Source organism: Sus scrofa, chromosome 1 (genome assembly GCF_054392235.1).
Source record: "Sus scrofa isolate SSC_HxYL_T2T_F1_AM1 chromosome 1, Sscrofa_HxYL_maternal_Yorkshire_Landrace_v2.0, whole genome shotgun sequence".
Classification (NCBI taxonomy): Eukaryota; Metazoa; Chordata; class Mammalia; order Artiodactyla; family Suidae; genus Sus; species Sus scrofa.
In genome coordinates, this window is record NC_139383.1 from 18,414,935 (window position 1) to 18,436,688 (window position 21,754).

General features: G+C 35.5%; 1 protein-coding gene across 9 annotated transcripts in view; it reads right to left on the minus strand.

Moving 5' to 3' along the window:
* STXBP5 (syntaxin binding protein 5) overlaps positions 1-21,754 on the minus strand; it is a 167,918-nt gene that overhangs the window by 43,661 nt on the left and 102,503 nt on the right. For 6 of the 9 annotated variants that reach the window (XR_014845093.1, XR_014845085.1, XR_014845090.1 and 3 more), the window contains exons 17-19: positions 16,353-16,478; positions 14,370-14,521; positions 4,800-4,865 (exon numbers count right to left, since the gene is read on the minus strand). Coding sequence is in view for 5 of the 9 variants with exons in the window: in XM_003480237.5 (XP_003480285.1) it covers positions 4,800-4,865; positions 14,370-14,521; positions 16,353-16,478 (344 nt within the window). In the remaining 4 variants the exon portion in view is untranslated. The remainder of the gene's footprint in view (positions 1-4,799; positions 4,866-14,369; positions 14,522-16,352; positions 16,479-21,754) is intronic. The other 3 variants (XR_014845087.1, XM_085024332.1, XM_085024331.1) reach the window with 1 other exon arrangement.

Sequence of the window (21,754 nt, forward strand, 5' to 3'; positions counted from 1 at the left end):
ATAATCCCTACCACAAGTTCCCACATTACTGGCCACAAGAAAAAATGTCATGTATGAAGTTAATAATAATTCTTATAATATTACAGTAGGAAGAGCAATTACTAGTGCATTATCTTTCATGGTAGACCAATCTGAAGTACCAACTCTAATCTATAATAATTTTCTATAATTTATAACCATTTGGCAAAATTTCATTATATGTTACAAATTAGAGAATGGATAAATAAAAATACAAGGAGTTAACTGGTTCTGAAAGAAAATGTAGGAGTTGATGATATTAGTTAACTGACTAAGGCTTATCTAGCAGCACTTAGAATCTTATACAAGTACTACACCCCAGTAAAGTTTATTTTAGAGTTAGCTTTCTAGACACAAACTTCAAAATCATATATAAATTCTACTATTACCAAAGAGGTCTTTAAAATAGTGAGAATACCTATAAGTTTAGATATATTCAAATATTTATTTAATTTTTTTGAGTTAAGAAATATTTAATTTTATTTCAGCTATGAATTTTGGCAAGTTTAGCTAATATTTTCATAGTTAAGATTTTATTTGTCCTTTTTCCTTAAAAAGATGTTTCTAATTTCTCATCGTATTTCTTTAATTTCTAACATAAATCTTTTATTAAAAATGGAATCCTAAGTAGTATTCTAGCTGACTTTCATTAGAGTCAAACTACCCATTCTTTTTTTTTTTTTTTTTGGTCTTTTTAAGGCTGCACCCATGGCACATGGAGGTTCCCAGACTAGAGGTTGAATTGAAAGTATAGCTGCCAGCCTACAACACAGCTTAGGCAACACTGGATCCTTACCCCACAGAGCGAGGTCAGGGATTGAACTTGCATCCTCATGGATACCAGTCAGATTCCTTTCCGACCTATTCTTTATGACACATTTCAAATGACACCAAAACCATTAAAATGTGTACAATCTCTCCAGCTATTAATCACTTCTTCTTTGAATTCCTGTAAAAGTTTACCTGTTACTTCTGTTACGATGTTAATCACCTGTATACTCATACTTTAAGCTTACACATCTAACCTTTCCCACTGGACTGAGAAGCTGGGACCCCATATAATTGATTTTTGCACCCCTCTGCACTCTTGGGGCACTCTGCATGTAGGAATCTCTATAAGTAAACATTTGCTGAGTGAATAAAGCTTTTCTGCTAAAAGTGAACATCAAGAACATTAAGTAAATAAAACGTTTTTCTGCGCTAATTTCATTTTTGTCTCAGTGAAAGTACTAAGCCTTAATAAGGTCAATATTTGACCTCCCCTTGCCCCGCAAAACTGTACTTTTCTTTCTTTGAAAATATTATTGTAGGCTCGTCTCAGACCGAGTAAAACCTGTCAATACTGGAACAATCCAATTACTTCTAATACAGTCTTATAAAAATTATTCTTCTAAAGCTATGTTATTTTTGCTAAATAGCATTTGTAGATCTTCATAAATCCTATAGCAAAAAAATTCACCTCAGTGACAATGAACTCAGTAATTTTTTAGGAATAGATACAGGTAGACTCAATTTTCATATAAATATAATTCAGATTTAAAGGAGATAATGGTTATGAGAAGATGTTATATATATTTTAAAATATTCACCTCTGATACTATATAAACATGAATGTATAAATATTTATTAATACTTGCTTTGATATATTTCATATCAGAGTAAAAGCAAGATAGCATATCTAAACACAAACATTAAATTATAAAAATGTTCAATACTTATAGCATAAAAATAGGCAACATAAAACTGTAAATATAAAGTAATATTTATTTTTCCACTAATTGAAAATGTCTACTATTGGTTGCCATAACTTCTGTGATTGTTCATGAAAAAGTTCCAAAAATGTTTTTAGTATTTTCTACTTGAATATATTTTACAAAAATTACTATGATAAACACAGAAAATACAGACAGCTTTTGTTTTTTTCCTAGGTTAAATGGGAACTCCTGAGGGCACCATTTATCTCATGGTATATGGCTCTGGGTTTTCTTCAATTTAAATGTACATATACATATATGTATATACAAATACATACACATACACAAATTTTGGATGCAATTCTAAAAAAAATCCCAACACTGCTAAACTGCTCAGTGAATCTGAGTTCTTTGAAACAAAAATCAAATGGAGACGGCAGAAATAATTTTCTATGTTAATTCAGGATGGTAGAAATAATTTTCTATTTTAGAGCGACTGCTGGTTTATTTAATAATAAACTGAAAGGGAAAACTTATATTCATAATGTGGATTTTCTCAGGATGGTTTTTTTTTTTTTTTCCTTTTGTCTTTTTTAGGGCCACACCAGCAGCATATGGAGACTCCCAGGCTAGGGGTCTAATCTGAACTATAGCTGCTGGCTTACACCACAGCCACAGCAATGCAGGATCTGAGCTGCGTCTATGACCTTACACCATGGCTCATGGTAACGCTGGATCCTTAACCCACTAAGTGAGGCCAGGGATCAAACCCGCAACCTCATGGTTCCTAGTCGGATTCGTTTCCACTGTGCCATGACAGGAACTCCAGGATGATTTGTGAATAGAGATTTGATATTAGTTGGCTAAACTATTGAGATCACAAATCTTGGTTATGGGATATAAAAGCTTTTCAAAAAAAGTTTCTTTTCACTTATATGTATTATTTCAAGTGAGTACATTGGTTCTGATACAGGGCACATAGCTACTCTTCATTTCCATAACAGAGGTCTTCTTAGTATGTATGAGGGATTCAGTCGAACTCCCACATTTTTTTTTTTCTTCTATACATTTTTTTTTCTTCTATACATTTTTTTTCTTCTTTCATAATTATGAACACTGTTCTCTACCAACTATTTCCAGAACTTTCATTGTAGTTTCTATGATACTTCTTAGTACTTATGCATGACTGACATCCACCTCCTTCTATGTAAAACATGTTTTAGGTACAACTACTGTCTACTAAAGTTTGGTTTGTTTTTTGTAAAAGCAGCCTTTCCTGATATGCATGAATGAATATGCAGATAATTCTATCTTTCAGAGCATAATCAAAGACTAAACTAAATAAGCTAGAGTTTATGTCTAAAGAATTTGTGCATTATCGATGATTTTTACTTTGCATTTCAAACTCACCTAATAAAATGCCTAGTGTCATATCAATTTCTGCATGTTAAAACTATATTGTCTTTTACGTGGATGAAAGAGCACAGTATATTTGAAAATGTTGAACAATGTCTGAATTTCTCTGGTACAAAGAGAGAATCTGGAGGGGTTTTACCTCTATGCACTTTTTATATTTATCTCCTTATATTTAAATATATACTAATCTACAATAACCTCAGGTTGGGTTATTCCAAAATGCTAGATATACACACCTATTGAAAGTCTGACTTAAGATGAAAAGGAGTATTAATCTATTTGGGCTGAATCTTGTTAAGACACATTTGGTGGTCGTTTAATATATTAAAAGATTATATACCACATGTCCAAGTTATCCAATTTGGCTTATGGATTTAACATACTGACAAATTCATTCACACTGCCATTGACGAAGGTGAGAAGAGAAGAATAGTACTATATACAGTTGGAGGAAGATCAGCAATAATAAAGAGATATAATATTTTGAATTATACTCAGAAATAAGTCTTGTCCTGAGGGATGGGAAAGACACATATATTGCTCCATATTATTTGTTCAATATTATTCTACCAATGTTCAGCCTTAATATTAGGTGCTGGGATGTGAGTGATACGAGTGATTCCTATAATGTTTTATTACCAGTACTTATTAGTGTGATGAATGAACTTACATATTAAACTTAAATATAAAGAAAACCAGAAGGTGCATATATTTTAAGAAAAGAAATGACTGACTTGAGCAATATAGGAAAAATGTGATTTTCAAAAGAAAACATGATAAAAACTTTTATAGTCCTTGATCTGATAAAATGCTAAACTGAAATATGAGGGAATAAAGTAAAATGCACTGCTTAATTTTCCCCATTCTTAAAATTATTCCTGAGGTAGGAGAAGTACCTATGGAAGGATCAAATCTGTCTAAGACAGTGCTGCTTTATGCTAAGAACAATCTTTCCAGTAGAAAGCTGATGAAAATTTCCAACCCACATGATTTTATAAAATGGCAGTTAAAAATATGAAGTCAACCCTGTTAAATTTTAGCAAAGTTTCAATCCACTAAAAAATAAATAAATTCGGGATCCTCTTAATCTTTAGACCCAAAAAATAATGTTCCTCTGAAACATTAATATATATTATAGGTTACAGAAGACCGATAATATAGAGAAGAAAAGACAAATGCTTCAATACAGGTGTAAAATTATATCACATATTACTTTGATCAAAAACAAATATAACTAGTCTACACTTATTCTAACTGCCCACAGTTACCATTAAATACTAAGTGTTAAAAATCTTTCATAACACTTAAATGGATATTATTCAAGGATTAGAGCACTATTCTACCAAATGATTCCAGGCACGCCGAGAGCAAAGATAAGATTGTAAATAACTAAAACCTTTGATCTAGTGCTAAGAAGTAAAATATACTTTCCTGAAAAAAAAAGCTAAGTAAATAGTTACACTACTTTTAACAGGTAATAGCTGTGAATTTTTATCTAGTGCATTTCATTTCACTTATGCAAAGAATATAGTTATGACTTTTAAAATGAATATGTGACACAAAAGTTCCTTTAAGGTGTATTTAAAATGCTTATCTATAAAAAACTGACATGCTATATTGTTTTTCTTTTTGTAGAATTTATAATTTTTAATAAAATAAAAACCGAGTTACCAGAAGTCGGAGATTTGCAGCGGTCCTCTGGGACTACAGTCCCTTCACTAATATCGCAGAGACCTGCTAAAAAACAAAAGCAAAACTAAGTCATACCACATGTTTATATAAGTGCAGTTTTATTTTCTATTTATAGTACTCATTTAATGACAGTCCATTTAAAAAAAAACCCAGGAGATTAACAGACTATGCTGGCATCGACGTTAGTATGATCATCAGTTTTGAGGTAAGAATAGAGGACCATTTTGATATATTTTTTTAGTTATTATTTTTATTATAGTTTATTTACATTGTTCTGTCAATTTCTGCTTTACAGCAAAGTGACCCAGTCATACATACATGTATACATTCTTTTTCTCACAGTATCGTCCTTCATTTTTCGTCACAAGTGACTGGATATAGTTCCCTGTGCTATCCAGTAGGATCTCATTGCTTATCCACTCCAAATGCAATCGTTTGTATCTACTGACCCCAAACTCCCAGTCATCCTACTCCCTCCTGCTCCACCTCAGCAACCTCAAGTCTGTTCTCCATGTCCATTAGTTTCTTTTCTATAGATAGGTTCATTTGTGCCATATATTAGATTCCAGTATAAGTGACATCATAAGTGACATCATGATATCAACTCAAGAGCAAAAAACCCAACAACTCAATTGAAAAATAGGCAGAAGACCTGAACAGACATTTCTCCAAAGAAGATACACAGATGGCCAACAGGCAAATGAAAAGATGCTCAACATCACTAACTGTGAGAGAAATGCAAATCAAAACTACAATGAGGTACCACCTCATGAGGTTTAAGGAAAGAAGCCATTTCCAAAACAAAAAAGTTAAAGGTGAAGCAGCAAGTCCCTGATGTAGAAGCTATAGCAAGTTATCCAGAAGATCTGGCTAATAAGATAATTAATGAAGGTGGCTATACCAGACAACAAACAGATTTTCAATATAGATGAAGTTTGCCTTCTATTGGAAGAAAATGCCATCTAGGACTTTCATAGCTGGAGAGAAGTCAAATACCTGGATTTAAAGATTCAAGGGCAGGCTGACTTTCTTGTTAGGAGCTAAGTGGCTGATGACTTGACACTGAAGCCAAACGCTCATTTACATTCTGAAAATCCTAGGGCCCACAGAAAGTATGCTAAATCTACTCTGCCTGTGCTCTATAAATGGAACAACAAAGCCTAGATGACAGCAAATCTGTGTGTAACAGTTTATTGAATCTTTTAATCCCACTGTTGAGATCTACTGCTCAAAAACAGATTCCTTTCAAAATATTACTGCTCATTGACAATGTACCTGGTTACCTAAAACTCTGATGGAGATGTACTCTGAGATGAATGTTGTTTTCATGCCTGCTAACACAAAATCCATTCTGCAGCTCATGGATCAAGGAGCAATTTCAACGTTCACACCTTATTATTTAAGAAATACATCTTGTAAGGCTTTAGCTGCCATAGATGGATCCTCTGATGGATCTGAGTAGTCAATTGAAAACCTTATGCAGAGGATTTCTCCATTCTAGATGACATTAAGACCATTTGTGATTCATGAGATGAAGTCAAAATATCAACATTAAAAGGAGTTTGGAAGAAACTGATTCCAACCCTCATGGATGACTTCGAGAGGTTCAAGACTTTGGTGGAGGAAGTCACTGCAGATGTAGTGGAAACAGCATGAGAGCTAGAATTTTTTTTGTCTTTGTCTTTTTAGGGCTGCACCCATGGTATATGGAGGTTCCCAGACTAGGGGCTGAACTGGAGCTACAGCTGCCAGCCTATACCACAGCCATAGCAATGCGGGATTGGAGCTGCGTCTGCCACCTACACCACTGCTCACAGCAATGCCGGATCCTTAACCCACTGAGTGAGGCCAGGGATCAGACCCACGTTCTCCTGGATACTAGCTGGTTCGTTAACTATTGAATCACAATGGGAACTCCGAGAACTAGAATTTAAATGGAAGTCTGAAGATGTGACTGAATTGCTACATTCTCACGATAAAACTTTAACAGATGAGGAGTTGCTTCTTATATGGATGAACAAAGAAACTGGTTTCCTGAGATGAAATCTACCCCCGGTGAAGATGCTGGGAAGACTGTTGAAATGACAACAAAGGATTTAGACTATTACATACGTTTGGTTAATAAAGCAGTGGTGGGGTTTGAGAGGGATGACTCCAAGTCTGAAAGAAGTTTGATTGTGGGTAAAATGCTATCAAACAGCACTGCACATGACAGAGAAATGAGTGATGAAAGTAAGAGTTGATCTGTGAGGCAAACTTCACTTTTGTCTTATTTTAAGAAACTGCTACAGCCACCCCAACCTTTGGCAACCACCACCCTGATAAGTCAGCAGCCTTTAACACTGAGGCAAGACTTTCTACTGGTAAAAAGATTATAACTTGCTGAAGGCTCAGATAATGGTTTGTTAGATTTATTAGCAATAAAGTATTTTTAAATTTAGGTCCGTACTTTTTTTTTTTTTAAGACATAATTCTATTGCACACTTAACAGACGATGGTATATTGTGAAGATAACTTCTATATGCACTGGGAAACCAAAAATACATGTGACTTGCTTTGTTAGCATATTTGCTTTAAAGTGGTGGTCTGGGGCTAGACCTGCAATATCTTCAATGCATACCTGTACTGTACTTTACTTATTGGGTGGGGCTATAACTCTTAAAAACTACACTACCACATTTTAAAAGAGTGCTAAAGAAATACTTTCTTTTCATAGATACATATGAATTATATAAAACTAACCAATTTTACAGGATGGCCTAAATTCTTAGAAGAACCTCTAGAAAGGTGTTTTATGCTTCAGACAAAAACTAAAAGATATGGCAAAATGTAAAATGTATGGAAATTAATTTGACTGAATATTAAAATGAAAAGAATTCCTGCAAATTATTTAAAAATTACAAATAAACAGGAGCTCCCACTGTGGTGCAACTGGATTGGTGGTAGCGAGGGAGCACTGGGACGTGGGTTCGATCCCTAGCTTGACATAGCGGGTTAAGGATGCAGTGTGGCCACAGCTGCAGTTAGGTCGCAACTGAGGCTCAGATCTGATCTCTGGCCCAGGAGCTCCACATGCTGCAGGATGGTCTAAGATGGAAAAAAAATTACACATAAACATCAGGAGCTGGGGATAGCTGGGCAGCAGACATGGGACTGCACATATCAGCCTCAGAAGTTCTTAAAGTATCACATCCACGTATGTGAACGTATGACCAGTACCTGCTTTTCCGTTCCTTTGGTAAAAGACAAGCTGTCACAATCTCTAGTAAGTCACTAAGAAAGCTATTAGAGCAACATTCAGAGAACACTGAGTACTGAAATGGGTTTATAAGGAGTGTTTTCTATTTTGATCCAAATATTATTTGTCTTCACTGGGTTAAGAAGCTTTTGAATATAAGCAGCAGTGGGTTTTTATTTATTTATTTATTTATTTTAAACTTTCATCAAACTAATGATTCTGGAAAAAAATAAAACTAGTTTTTACCATTCCCAGATGAAAGATGTAATTAGATGATTTATTCATCTTTGACCAAATATTTTTATATATAAATAAACTTATGCTTGACAAAACACTAAGACAGCAGGTCTTTAAATGACACCAATATATGGAAACAATCTAAGTGTCCACTTGTCTGTGGTGGATGCATAGACAAGGAAAATAAGTTATATGCATACAAAGACATATTATGCAGCCATAAAAATGAATGAAATTTTGCCACTGGTGACAATGTGGATGGAATGTTGAGGGCATTATGCCAAGTGAAGGAAGTCAGGCAGAGACAGACAAATATCATATAATCTCACTTATATGGAAACTAAAAAGATTCATGGTTGTCAGAGGTGGTAGGGGATAAGAGAAGAAATGGGTCCTGGGGGTCAAAAAGCATAAACTTCCAGTTATAAAACAAAAAAGCTACATGGGTGTAATTAATAACATGGTGACCACAGTTCATAATACTGTATTTCATGTTTGAAAGTTGCTATGACAGTAGATCTCAGAAGTTCTTATCATGAGAAAAAAATTTTTTTAACTATGTAAGTCTAACTTACTAGACTTACTAGACTTACTTTGACAATCATTTTGCACTGTATACAAATATCAAATCATTATGTTGTACACCTGAGATTAATATAATGTTACATGTCAATCATAATTAAGTAAATAAAATAAATAGGAGTGACAATATATTCCAGTATTACAAGAAGTCTGGTACTAAATAAAAATAATCAATTTTGAAATTTTAAGCCTCTTATATTTTGTCAACTGCTACTAAACACTATAAAAATGTACTGAGACATAATTCTCATTCTTGAAATAGCCTAGGAGGAAATATTTAGGAAGCTGTATTAAAGAGTGTGACAGAGACATTTTAATTTATATATTAAATTACTGAATGAGCTAAAGACCCCTTCCCATGCTTTCTATCTGACTCAGGGTGAAAGCCACAGTCCAAACCCACATGACTGGTTGATATGTGTGATGCTATGGTACGTGACTACGGTATATGGTGGGTGACTATGCATGTCCCATTACCTCGCTGACTTTACTTCCTTCTCCGTCTACCTCCTTCCCCATCTCTCTCACTCTCTCTACTTGAATCACACTTACTCTAAACTATATCTTGAACTCAACAGACATACTGCTTCAGAGCCACTAGTTCTTTGCTTGAATGTTCTTGCTGCAGACATCCTAAGTAACAGCTCTCTCCTTTAAATCTTTGCTGAAGATACTCTACTTAAAATGTAATGTCCTTGTCACTGATAGTTCAAATCCCCCTCGTTTAATTATTTTTCCCTTTGGCATTATTATATAGCTTACTATATATATCCCTTACTTTTTTATATATAATGATTTTTATTTTTTTCATTATAGCTGGTTTACAGTGTTTGGTCAATTTTCTACTGTACAGCATGGTGACCCAGTTACACATACATGTATAGGTTCTTTTTTCTCACATTATCATGCTTCATCGTAAGTGGCTAGATAGAGTTCCCAGTGCTACACAGCAGGATCTCGTTGCTCATTCATTCCAAAGGCAATAGTCTGCATCTATTAACCCCAAGCTCCCCCATCCATCCCACTCCCTCCCCCTCCCCCTCGGCAACCATGAGTCCATTCTCCAAGTCCATGATTTTCTTTTCTGTGGAAAGGTTCATTTGTGCTGTATATTAGATTCCAGATATCAGTGATATAATATGGTTTTTGTCTTTCTCTTTCTGACTTACTTCACTTAGTATAGAGTCTCTAGTTCCATCCACGTTGCTGCAAATGGCATTATTTTGTTCTTTTTTATGGCCAAGTAGTATTCCATTGTGTAAATATACTGCATCTTCCTAATCCAATCATCGGTTGAAGGACATTTAGGTTGTTTCCATGTCTTATCTATTGTGAATAGTGCTGCTATGAACATGTGGGTGCATGTGTCTTTTTCAAGGAAAGTTTTGTCTGGATATATGTCCAAGAGTGGGATTGCTGGGTCATATGGTAGTTCTATGTATATCATTTACTTTTTAAATTTTCTGTCTGTTCCAGTATAATGTGAGTTCCATGAGGACAGAGATTTCTGTTTTATTACCCATAACAGAACATAGTAGGTGCTCAATAAATATTCACTAAATGAATATATGTGAAAGAATTTCATAGCATATAAGCTGATCCATTTTCTCTGCTGCTGCCTGAGTCCCTTCAAGACTGTTCCTAGCAATACTGTTACCAAGGGTTTGCCCATTTAATCCCTTTGCTATTAAATGCATTAGTTACCCTTTAAATAACAACAAGCACACCTTTTCTTTTAAACACTTAAATAGGAAGCATAATTAACTATTTAAAATGTTCAGCAGGACTTCCTGTTGTGGCTCAGCAGAAATGAATCTGACTAGTATCCATGAGGATGCAGGTTCGACCCCTGGCCTTGCTCAGTGGGTTAAGGATCTGGTGTGGCCATGAGCTGCAGTGTAGGTCGCATATGCAGCTCGAATCCTGCGTTGCTGTGGCTGTGGTGTAGGCCAGCAGCTACAGCTCTGATTCGACCCCTAGCCTGGGAAGCTCCACATGTTGTGGGTGTGGCCCTAAAAAGACAAAACATATGTAAAATAAAATAAAATGCTCAACAAAACAGAATCATACGTTATTCAGTATAAAATATCCACTAACTGAGGCACATTACATCAAAGTTAATGTCAGGCCACAAATTGACCCACTAGGTAGTACCATGGTTTAAAAAGGGGGTTGGCAAACGTTTTCGGTGAAGGTCCAGATTGGTTTTGGGGGTCAGTTTGTTGTAACTACTCAGCTCCCATATTCAAGCACAAAAGCAGCCACAGATAACACATAGAGATGTTCTAATAAAATTGCATTTGCAAGACAGGCAGTGGGCCAGATTTCGCCCACAGATAGTAGTTTGCTGACTCCTGGTTTAATTTTGCAGCCATCCAACTGAACCAGGTATTTAGGTCACTTCCACTAGTCTGGTTCACGACAGTATTACAGAATTTTTTTATCAAATACCCAATTAACTTCAGGAAATATTATGTCAACAGACTGCCATGAGCTATCAATGTGGTTACCAGATTTAAAAAGTAATGCTGATTTTGGAACAACTGGTGAATTCTTGCTGATGTCTACTGATATCTTTATTTTCAATATATACACGAGGCATCAGTCATTATTAGCAAATCATTCTAGAATTTTGACTGAATTGTAAATCATACTTACCGATTTGTAAAATATCTGACCATCAAATGGGGGTACTATTTACAAATTTTCTTCACAAATTCTCTTTATATCTTTTTATTATTGCTTGGTTTGCCTTATTTGCATAATGCGGATGAGACTTTAATTTCTCTTTATTATTTTTCATAATTTCCAGAGAGAAAAATCATCCTTTTTAACAGAAAGTTGAGAAACAAAGTGATTTAATCCCATTCTCTGTTTTTCAACTATCATGAAAACCATCCCTAAAGTGGTATTCCCTAATCCTTCCTCAACTACGTTTTCACATTTTGCTATACTTCTCATTTTTGGAAAACTAGCCTTAATTCAACACATTACTTACTGACCTATGCAATATTTTTTATCAATTCTTGACTGTATTCCTTATTTCTCACATACTCTCTTTCATTTCTTGTTAAGACATATAAAGACAAAAATTTTGAAATATATTTTAGAAGGCACAGATATTCTTAAAACATTAAACATACTTTAAATAACTTCCTTCTAATTTTTATTTAAAATATAATCCTAAATATTGTTCGAGTGGCCATAATAGCAATAAATAAACATCTTAAACTAATAAACTTTCAGCTAGTTCTCCTGTGCTTGAATGTGTGACTCTTCAACACATGATGAAACATAATCAATAACATTATAAGATTTACTAAAGAATAAGGTAAGATGTAATGGAATTTAAGAAATAAAATTTCGGAGTTCCCATCATGGCGCAGGGGTTAATGCATCCGACTAGGAACCAGGAGGTTGCGGGTTCGATCCCTGGTCTTGCCCAGCGGCTTAGGGATCCGGCGTTGCCATGAGCTGTGGTGTAGGTTACAGACACGGCTTGGATCCCGCGTTGCTGTGGCTCTGGCGTAGGCTGGTGGCTACAGCTCCAATTAGACCCCTAGCCTGGGAACCTCCATATGCTGAGGGAAGTGGCCCTAGAAAAAGGCAAAAAGACCAAAAGAAAAAAAAAAAAAAAGAAATAAAATTTTAAATCAGATGGTAAAACTGGTCTCTGTCCTCAGATGAATTTAGGTATTTGATTTCTAGCAATTTTATGTGAACTATAATGAAGTACCAAAGAAAAAAATTAAGTAATTATAGTTGCCACTTCTCTATCAGGACAACGTTTAACTTTATGGCATTAAATATTAACTTCTTTGCTTTTTGAAGAAACTAGATTGAGACACATACACTTCATTAGCTGTTTTCATATATATATATTGAGATGAATTTAGGTAATGAGTATATTATTTTAGATATAGACTGATTTAACAGACCCTTTTAAAGATAAAAGAGAAAAAATAATTTTACAGACAAAAACCAAACAATGTCATGACTTTATTGAGATGGAAAAAATAACTTACTTAAAAAAGAAGAACGGAGTTTTTTCACAGATTCACAATATAAGCTAGAAAAGCCGCACATGCAAGAGGTCACAATCAGCATACCTTAGCGAAGCAATGAAAAGCAGAAGAAAAAAAAAAGGAGACAAAGATGCTAGAATGGTATGGTTGGGACAACAATTTCTGCTGAAGATAACACATGACAAAATGACTACACAAACAAAAACAGAAAAAAAACCTTCAACTATTGCCAAAATGATAGTAATGTCTATGTCCTATCACCTTTTTTTGTTCTTTCCTCATGAACTGTGAGAAATAGTATCAGCTAATAATGTCCTGAGAGCTACTGAGAACTAAATCTTGGACGGATGTGGTTTTTTTTTTTTTTTTTTTTTGTCTTTTTAGGGCCATACCTGCTGCATATGGAAGTTCCCAGTCTAGGAGTTGAATTAGGGCTGTAGCTGCTGGCCTACACCACAGCTACAGCAACACGGGATCTGAGTCATGTCTGTAACCTACACCACACTTCAAGGCAACACCTGATTCTTAACCCACTGACCGAGGCCATGGATCAAACTCGCATCCTCAGGGATACTAGTCAGGTTCCTTATCACTGAGCCATAATGGAAACGCCTCTGGACAGAATTTTAATTCAGAGATATTGAGTTAGGAAGTATAGACCTGAGCTTCCCAATGACATCCTGCAAATGAGTTAAATCTGCCTAAGATAGAGTTCCCCATAATCCCTGCTCCAGCTCCCCAAGTCCTGGGGATCCTGGAGCCCACAGGCCAGTTACTGTGGAGACTTCATTAATATATCCCTTCTAGGCCAGAGATCCAATGCCACTTTCTGTGTGTGCTGTGAGGTTTGAAGAAAAAAAAAAAAAAGGTGAGGAGTACTGGTATAAACAGCCACTATACATGTGTTCCATGAGGCATTAGTATTAAGACATTTAAAATAAGACTAATTCCCTAGCAAACACAAAAGAATGTTATAGAGAGAATTCTGCATGGATCTGGGTTTGCACTGACTCAAACTGTCTGAGAACACTATATTTTCATAGAGTTCAAATTCACTTTTGCAACTACATTTTTTTTTTCACATGAGAAATGATTCCTTTGAATTAAATAGTCAAATCAGTAAATTGTTTTTCTCACAATACTAAACAATTAGAGGGACAGAATTGTGAAATTAAATTTTGTTCTGTAATAATGAGACAAATTTTTCTGTCACTATAATTTAGCTGAAGAGTGTAAAACCAGTTCTTTCCCAGTGTTAAACAAAAACCCAGAATATTAAAAACAAAAGCAAGTGCTAGTAACAAAACAAAACAAAAAAGAAGGCTGATACCTTTTACTAGTTTTTCATAGTTTATACAAACAAGATGGAATCAGGCAAGCTATTTACCTAACAGATGTACTTATATTCACAGAAGTCACTCAGCATTTATGGAAATCCTAAAGCTCAGGATTTTTTTTTCTTTTTACCTCCTGAAGGTTGTCGAGATTTACGAGGAGATCGGGGTTCTCTCCGATAAGGATCATTGGAGCCATATAGTTCAATAGTGCCCAGGTTGAGGAGGACTGCTTTCTGGAGATAGTCAACCATCGCAATGCCATTACAATTGCCAAAAACTACCCTGGAAATTAGGAAAGAGCAAATAGTTTAGCAAAAATAAATGATTGCAAGAAATGTTTATAGTCTATAGGGCTAAAAAAAAGCATGATAGGTCTTTGAGAAAATTCTTCTTTGAGACAAAACACTATTTCAGACATGGAAACAGGGAACATATGCCTTTTCAAGGAACTGTGCAGACCTTCTGTAGACATTGATGATTACAAATCAATATATAAAAAAATTTGGCACAGGAGGTGAAATTCAACCAGAGATGTAACTACTCACACAAGGTGGCATGACATCTATTTTTCTGACTTAGGGGTATTTTGAACCTCTCAGGGGAAGACATTCCTTTCTACCTGGGAAGTAGGGGATTGAATACTTGGGAAATTTTTGGTAATCCCTACAGTCAAGAATAAAAAGTAGGAGTTCCCGTCATGGTGCAGTGGAAATGAATCCGACTAGTATCCATGAGGATGTGGGTTGGATCCCTGGACTCGCTGAGTGGGTTGGGAATCTGGTGTTGCTGTGAGCTGTGGTGTAGGTTGAAGATGTGGCTCAGATCTCACATTGCTGTGGCTGTGGTGTAAGCTGGCAGCTGTAGCTCCAATTTGACCCCTGGCCTGGGAACCTCCATATGCTGCAGGTGTGGCCCTAAAAAGCCAAAAAAAAAAAGAATAAAATGTAGAAAGCATAAATCCTGGAGGCCTCCCTCTGGAGTATTCCAAATACCTTCTCAATTATGACTCAGGAACTACAAACCAACTATGAATAAAGGAATTCTACTCTTTTAAGATACCTTAAACCAATAAATACACAGAGGGGCTATATAAGTAAGTAAAACAGGCCAACCAGTGTCAGTGGTTAACCGGAGAGTGTACGACCCATGTAAAGAGGGGAAGCTTCAACTCAGTTCTCGCTGACTATGTCTATGCCAGATAATCAACATTTTCAGTTGAAGCTCGAAACATAGATTTTCACATTAAATATCTTGGCAACTAGTTCAACTTTTAAAAATACACAAAAAGGGCTAAACAAAATACAGCTGTGAGTCTAATGAAGTCTGTAATCAATTGATCTGCAACTTCCTTTGAAGTTTCTATTGGTCCTTTTTCTTATTCCCTGTTTGTTCCTCTTATGGCTGTGGACAATAAAATATCTGAAAAGGGAAGGTTTATATTCTTGCATTGTGGGGCAGCCAGTAAAAGATATTAGAGAAGATTATCTCAGACTAGAGTCAGTCTTAGTTGGGTGCACAACCATGAGAGATAAAGTAGCTGGTACGAGGTATAAGGAGGAAGAAGAACGATGAAATGAGTCCCTGGGGCTTGAACAGAGGAGGAGACAGTGACCTACCATGATAAAGAGCCCTGGGACTGAACAGTTAGCATGCGGTTTCTTCTACACCACAATGCTGATTTTTAAAACAAACAAAAGTAAATACTTTATAAATCTATCACATTATAAAAAAAATCATGTACAATCAACATGATATATTCGAAGCCATGAACTGATAAATAAATACACTTGTAACACAGATGTACACTTTACAGGGTTGATGTTGTTAGATTTTCATTATACCAAATATTAACAAGGGAATTATTTCTCAGAGTACATCCAGGAGAGGCTATGTTTAATGGTCCATGAGATATTTAACTTTATATTGGAAAACGGTATAAGCATACTTAGGCAAATTACTCAGAATTATGTTCCAAATATACACTGAATTTGGTCTGAAATTAAAGTTACACAACATCTTCAGTGATGCTACAATAAAGATCCTTTCTGCTTTTAAAAATAAAAAATGCATGGTATATGATGAAGAAACAGAGAAACACAGAAAGTATACTTACAATCCATAGGAAGAATTAATTGCCAGGCTGGTTATTTGTTGGGGTGGTTCTCCGCCCACCCACACCAACTGAATAACTAATTCTGTCTGATAACCTGGAGACTGCTTAAGTGGCGAATTTTTAACTCTGTAAGGAAGGAAAGCATGTTACCTTTTAACTCATTTTTAATTTATCTTATTAGCCTATGTAATTATAAAGACATGCAACAATAACTATACAAAATAACTTTATATATGAAATTGTATGATATAAAAAATGTAAACATTAGAATCCTGTCCTCTAGAATCATTTAATCTAGTTGGAGATGAAACACGTAGATAAAATTAAATCATATATGAGTTGCACATTAAAATTGGGGAGGGAGGGGATCAAGGGAAGGTGAAGATGGGGAGAAAAATGAGTGGAGGAGAAGCAGCAGCCTAGGTATGAAAAGGAAAAAAATTCAAGTTAGAGAAAGAATCCAAGTCAGAAAAGCAGACTTTATAAAAAAGTATGGTCAAATTAAATGAAAACTGGCTAAAAATGTATAGAGTTAAGGACAGAGTTAAAAAAATGTGAGCAATTAATTATCGTGTGTATAATAGTTTTTACTATTAAAAATCTATTTTGACTTTGAGTTGGTAGTATTTTTGACTTCACAAACTATTTGCCCAATTACTACTGAACAGTGCTAAAAATTGCTTTTATAAAAAACAAGCAAACAAGATAAGTAAGCAGGAAACTCATAGTCAAAGATTAACAAGTGGGGGAGTTCCCATTGTGGCTCAGTGGTTAGCAAATCCTACCAGGAACCATGAGGTTGCAGGTTCGATCTCTGGCCTCGCTCAGGGGGTTAAGGATCCGGTGTTGCCATGAGCTGTGGTGTAGGTTGCAGACACAGCTCGGATCCTGCGTTGCTGTGGCTCTGGCGTAGGCCGGCGGCTATAGCTCCGATTCAACCCCTAGCCAGGGAACCTCCATATGCTGCAGAAGCGGCCCTAGAAAAGGCCAAAAGAAAAAAGAAAAAAAAAAAAAAAAAAGATTAACAAGTGTGTCAGTTTGGTCACAGTGGAAGGTGTGTGTGGTAACACTAAGAAATAATGTAGCAAGACAAGCCAGGACCAGACTTTAGAGTATCTTCAAGTCTGCAAAGGTTTGGTGTTGGTAGAAGGAACTTGGGGCTTTTGGAAAGCTAGGGTTTGAGTTGGCTCTGCCACTTACGAGTTGTCTTCTTGTCTAAAAAGTGGGAACATTACTACCTAATCACAGTATGAGGACATTGTGAGTGCCTATGAAAGAGCTTTGTCAATGGTCAAGCCATTCGAAAGAAATAGATTTTTATTATTAAACAATTAAAAGCCAGTGAAGATTTATAATAAATATTTTTTAAAGATTAATGGAGGTATACAAGATGAAGTAGAATAGGGAGACCCATTAGGAAGTTCCTGTGATTCTTATGATGTGAAATCTTAAGAAAAAGGTAGATCTGAAACACAGAAAGTAAGTCTCAAAAAGGCTGGTAAGTTCCATTAAAGTAGATACCTTGCAGTTACTTTTAATACTTAGCAGAGTAGGTACTCAATATTTATTGAAAGAATGAATGAATGAGCTAGAGGCTGATTAGAGGTGGAGGAAGGGAGAAAAAGAACACAGTGATTCTAAGTTCCAAAAAAGAAAGAAAAAAGAGAAATCAGGATGAAAAGCCAGTTTTAGAGGAATATGTGGTAACTTGGAGGTGATGACAGGGTCTTTAAGTGAACCACTCAGCAGACAGTTATACTCACTTATATTGGGTAAGCTTGTACAAAGCTTATATTAGTTATACTGGGGTAAGCATGTTAGAGAAAATGAAGGAGGGGTTTATAAACGTGAGACTTTCTAAGGAATAAAAGTTCAGTTAGATACAACCCCCTGTAATACTTGTAAACCTCGAGTGAATTTGGAAGATAACATTTAAAAAATGTGATCAATTTATTTGTGTGTGACTACTTTTACTATTTGAAAATTCTACTTTTAGGAGTTGCTGTTGTGGCTCAGCAGGTTAAGAACCTGACTAGTATCCATGAGGATGTGGGTTTGATTCCAGGCCTCACTCACTGGGTTAAGGATTTGGCTTTGCCGCAAGCCGTGGTGTAGGTCGCAGATGTGGCTCAGATCTGGTGTTGCTGTGGCTGTGGTGTAGGCCACAGTTGTAGCTCCAATTCAGCCCCTAGCCTGGGAACTTCTGTATGTTGTAGGTGCGGCCCTAGCAAGAAAAAAAAAATCTACTTTTACTTTACATTTTTGATTGCACAGACTCTTTCTCTAGTAATTGTTCTTGTAAAACATATACAAAGCCTAGTTACTTCAATAATTCTTGAGGTTTCTGCTGTGCAGTGAGTGTATAAAAGAAAGGATAGCAGCAAGTCTACTTAGTGTTCAATCTCCTGACACTAAACTCAGAGGTAAGAACCCTTTGAATCATTTAGCTGGTCCTTCTAGTAAACAACATCCTAACACCAGATCTTTTCCCTGTCATGTTTGCTAGACTCACCCTAGGTAATAAAAGGGTTCAGATGTTACCCAAATTTCAGGATAAACATGAATCACAAAGGGTACCCCTAAAATGTACTGAGTTGCGGTCACATTTGCCCATGGATAGTCTATATATAAGGCAATACACTCAGAACTATACACTGGCTGAAGCAGAAGTTCTGATTTTCCTCAGGGAAACACCCACTCATCAACTACAGCTGTCCATCTCAAGAGACAAAAATAAAGACCGAACAGCATTCCATCTCCAGCAGAGACAGCTTCTGTTGACATAAGCACAGAAGGCAGAGTCTGAGTGTGCTATTTTCTCCCTGTATCAATTAGATAAGGTTCAAGGAAGTGCTGACCCTCCCTTTGGCATATTTAATGTCCACGTTACATTAGATTCTCAAAAGCAGGAACAGGCATTCAGGGATCATTTAAAAAATAAATATATGGGCACATTTAAGATGTAAGCAATGAAGACATACACAAGTCATGAAATACTTATTTTACTTAGTATGAAGAAACAAAAAAGTTCTTAAGCAAAAATAAGTCACCCTGCTGCAAACTCCCCAAGTGGTAAAATATTAGAAACAGGATCAAGAAATGATGAAATAAGATTTTAAAATACAAAATGAGAGTATGGGTGGGTGTTTATGTTTAATGTCTACAATGGTTACATGCAAGTTATCTTTTTAATGTTTTTAATATGTGTAAATTAATTGGTTTACTTTTTAAGAAAGAGGGTTGAACTTTTATAAAAAGTTCCATAATTTGTACACATATATTTTAAGTGACAAAATAATGTTTGGAGGTTTTGTAGTTTCAAAACTATTTGTCTGTTTGGACAAATACCCAGCAAAAGACAATTAAAACACTTAAATAAAAGCAAAACAATTATGTACAATAACATTTTGTATAAAAAACAAACTTAGTATTCGTTATTTCAACATAAATTTGGTTATATTTCTGACTTCTAAAAATTGCCTTTTGAGACTATGGACCAGAACAATGTGAAGTTAATAAATAACTGCATTTACCTAAAGACTATTAAAATAGAAAAAGAAGAGAATAACTCAAATTGCCCATGATTAAAAGAAGTCACTAGTGACTATGTGGATTTTAGATAAAAATCTCAAACTTTTTACCAAAAAAAGTTACCCAAAATGAACCTCAAAGACAAAATGCACTTTATATGCTTAACAGAAAGCAGGAAAAATATTAAAACCAGAAGAAATGGCATTGATAAAAATTTTACAAATTTCAGTTTAAAGTGAAGTAGTGTAGAGTAAGTAATAGAAGGGAAAGATGTAGAATTCTGTTATTTCCAAGTCTCATTCTATGTAAACGTATACCAGACTGTAGCAAAAAGGAGGTGAGTGTATACGCACATGAGAGACGAGAGAGAGATTGGGAGAGAAGAAACTTGAGACCCTTCTGAGAAACATAGTTGCTTAACCTCCATGCCTATATTTTTCAGGTCAATTAGTCAGTCATCCTTGGCACTACTAACATTCTGAGCTGGTACGTCTTCAATGCCAGGCACTGTCCCACACACTGTAGGGTGTTTCCCATTATCTCTAGCCTCTACAGAGTAGATGCCAGTAGCACCCCTTTCTTCTCTTGTGATGAATAATGTCACAAAAAATGCATTCTGAGGAGCAAAATTACTTCCATTTGATAACCAATGGCATAGAACACACAATCTCAAATTTACGTAAACATAGAAGATTTTTAAAAGTTATACTTTTTAAAACTAATTGACATATAACATTGTATTGGTTTAAGATGTACAAAATAATGATTTGACATACATATATGACATATAAAAACCATTACCACAATGAGTTTATAGGTAACACCCACTGTACAAATATGTTTGTGTGTGTGTATGTGTGTGTGTGTGTGTGTGTATAAAACTATTATAACATAATTTTTTTGCTATTTTAGGGCCGCACTTGTGGCATACGGAGGTTCCCAGGCTAGGGGTTGAATTGGAGTTATAACTGCCAGCCTATGCCACAGTCACAGCAACGTTGGATCTGAGCCACATCTGCAACCTACACCACAGTTCATGGCAACACCAGATCCTTAACCCACTGAGAGAGGCCAGGGATCAAACCGGCATCCTCATGGATCCTAGTCAGGTTAACCGCTGAGCCACAAAGGGAACTCCCAATTTTTTTTTTCTTGTGATAAAAAACTGTAACATAGTTATAATCTCCCTCCATAAAAACTACACATTTTTAAAGATTTTCATCATGAGTGACTGCAATATAAAAAAATCTGCCTTATCTCTGGGATGAATGCATTTTTGATTACAGAGACATTCTCACAGCAATTGCTGAACAGTACAAAGCTCTAGTTCTTTTAATAAACGCAACTGTCTCTCTTACTATCCTCCCTACCTTGAATCTACTACAGTCTGGCTTTTGCCCTGACTCTTGTACTGAGTCTCTGACATTTTCCACAACTACTTTTCTGTCATTACCCTAACTGACCTGCTATAAATGTAATACTTATATAATAACAGTATTCATGAAATTCTCCAATGATTTTTAACATTCCACTTCTCCACTTTATTTTATTTCTGTGCCATACTGAAGGCTCATATGCTTTAAAAAATTTAACCACTCAATAATACGAATTGGATAGAAAAAGAGGAAAAGCTTTGTCCAATTTCTCCTGTATAAAAGCAAAATGTATTCAAATCTGGAATTCAACAATAAAGGCATTTAAGAAACAATACTAGAAAAGATTCAGAAAAAGACTAGAAAACAATTACCAAAAAACTGAATCTCTAAAGACTAAAAAACAAGAATTTTCCGAGTGGCAGAAAGCCGTCTAAACATACCTTTGATCCACGTACAAATCCAGACTGAAAAACAATGATGGGTTTAGGAGGCTAA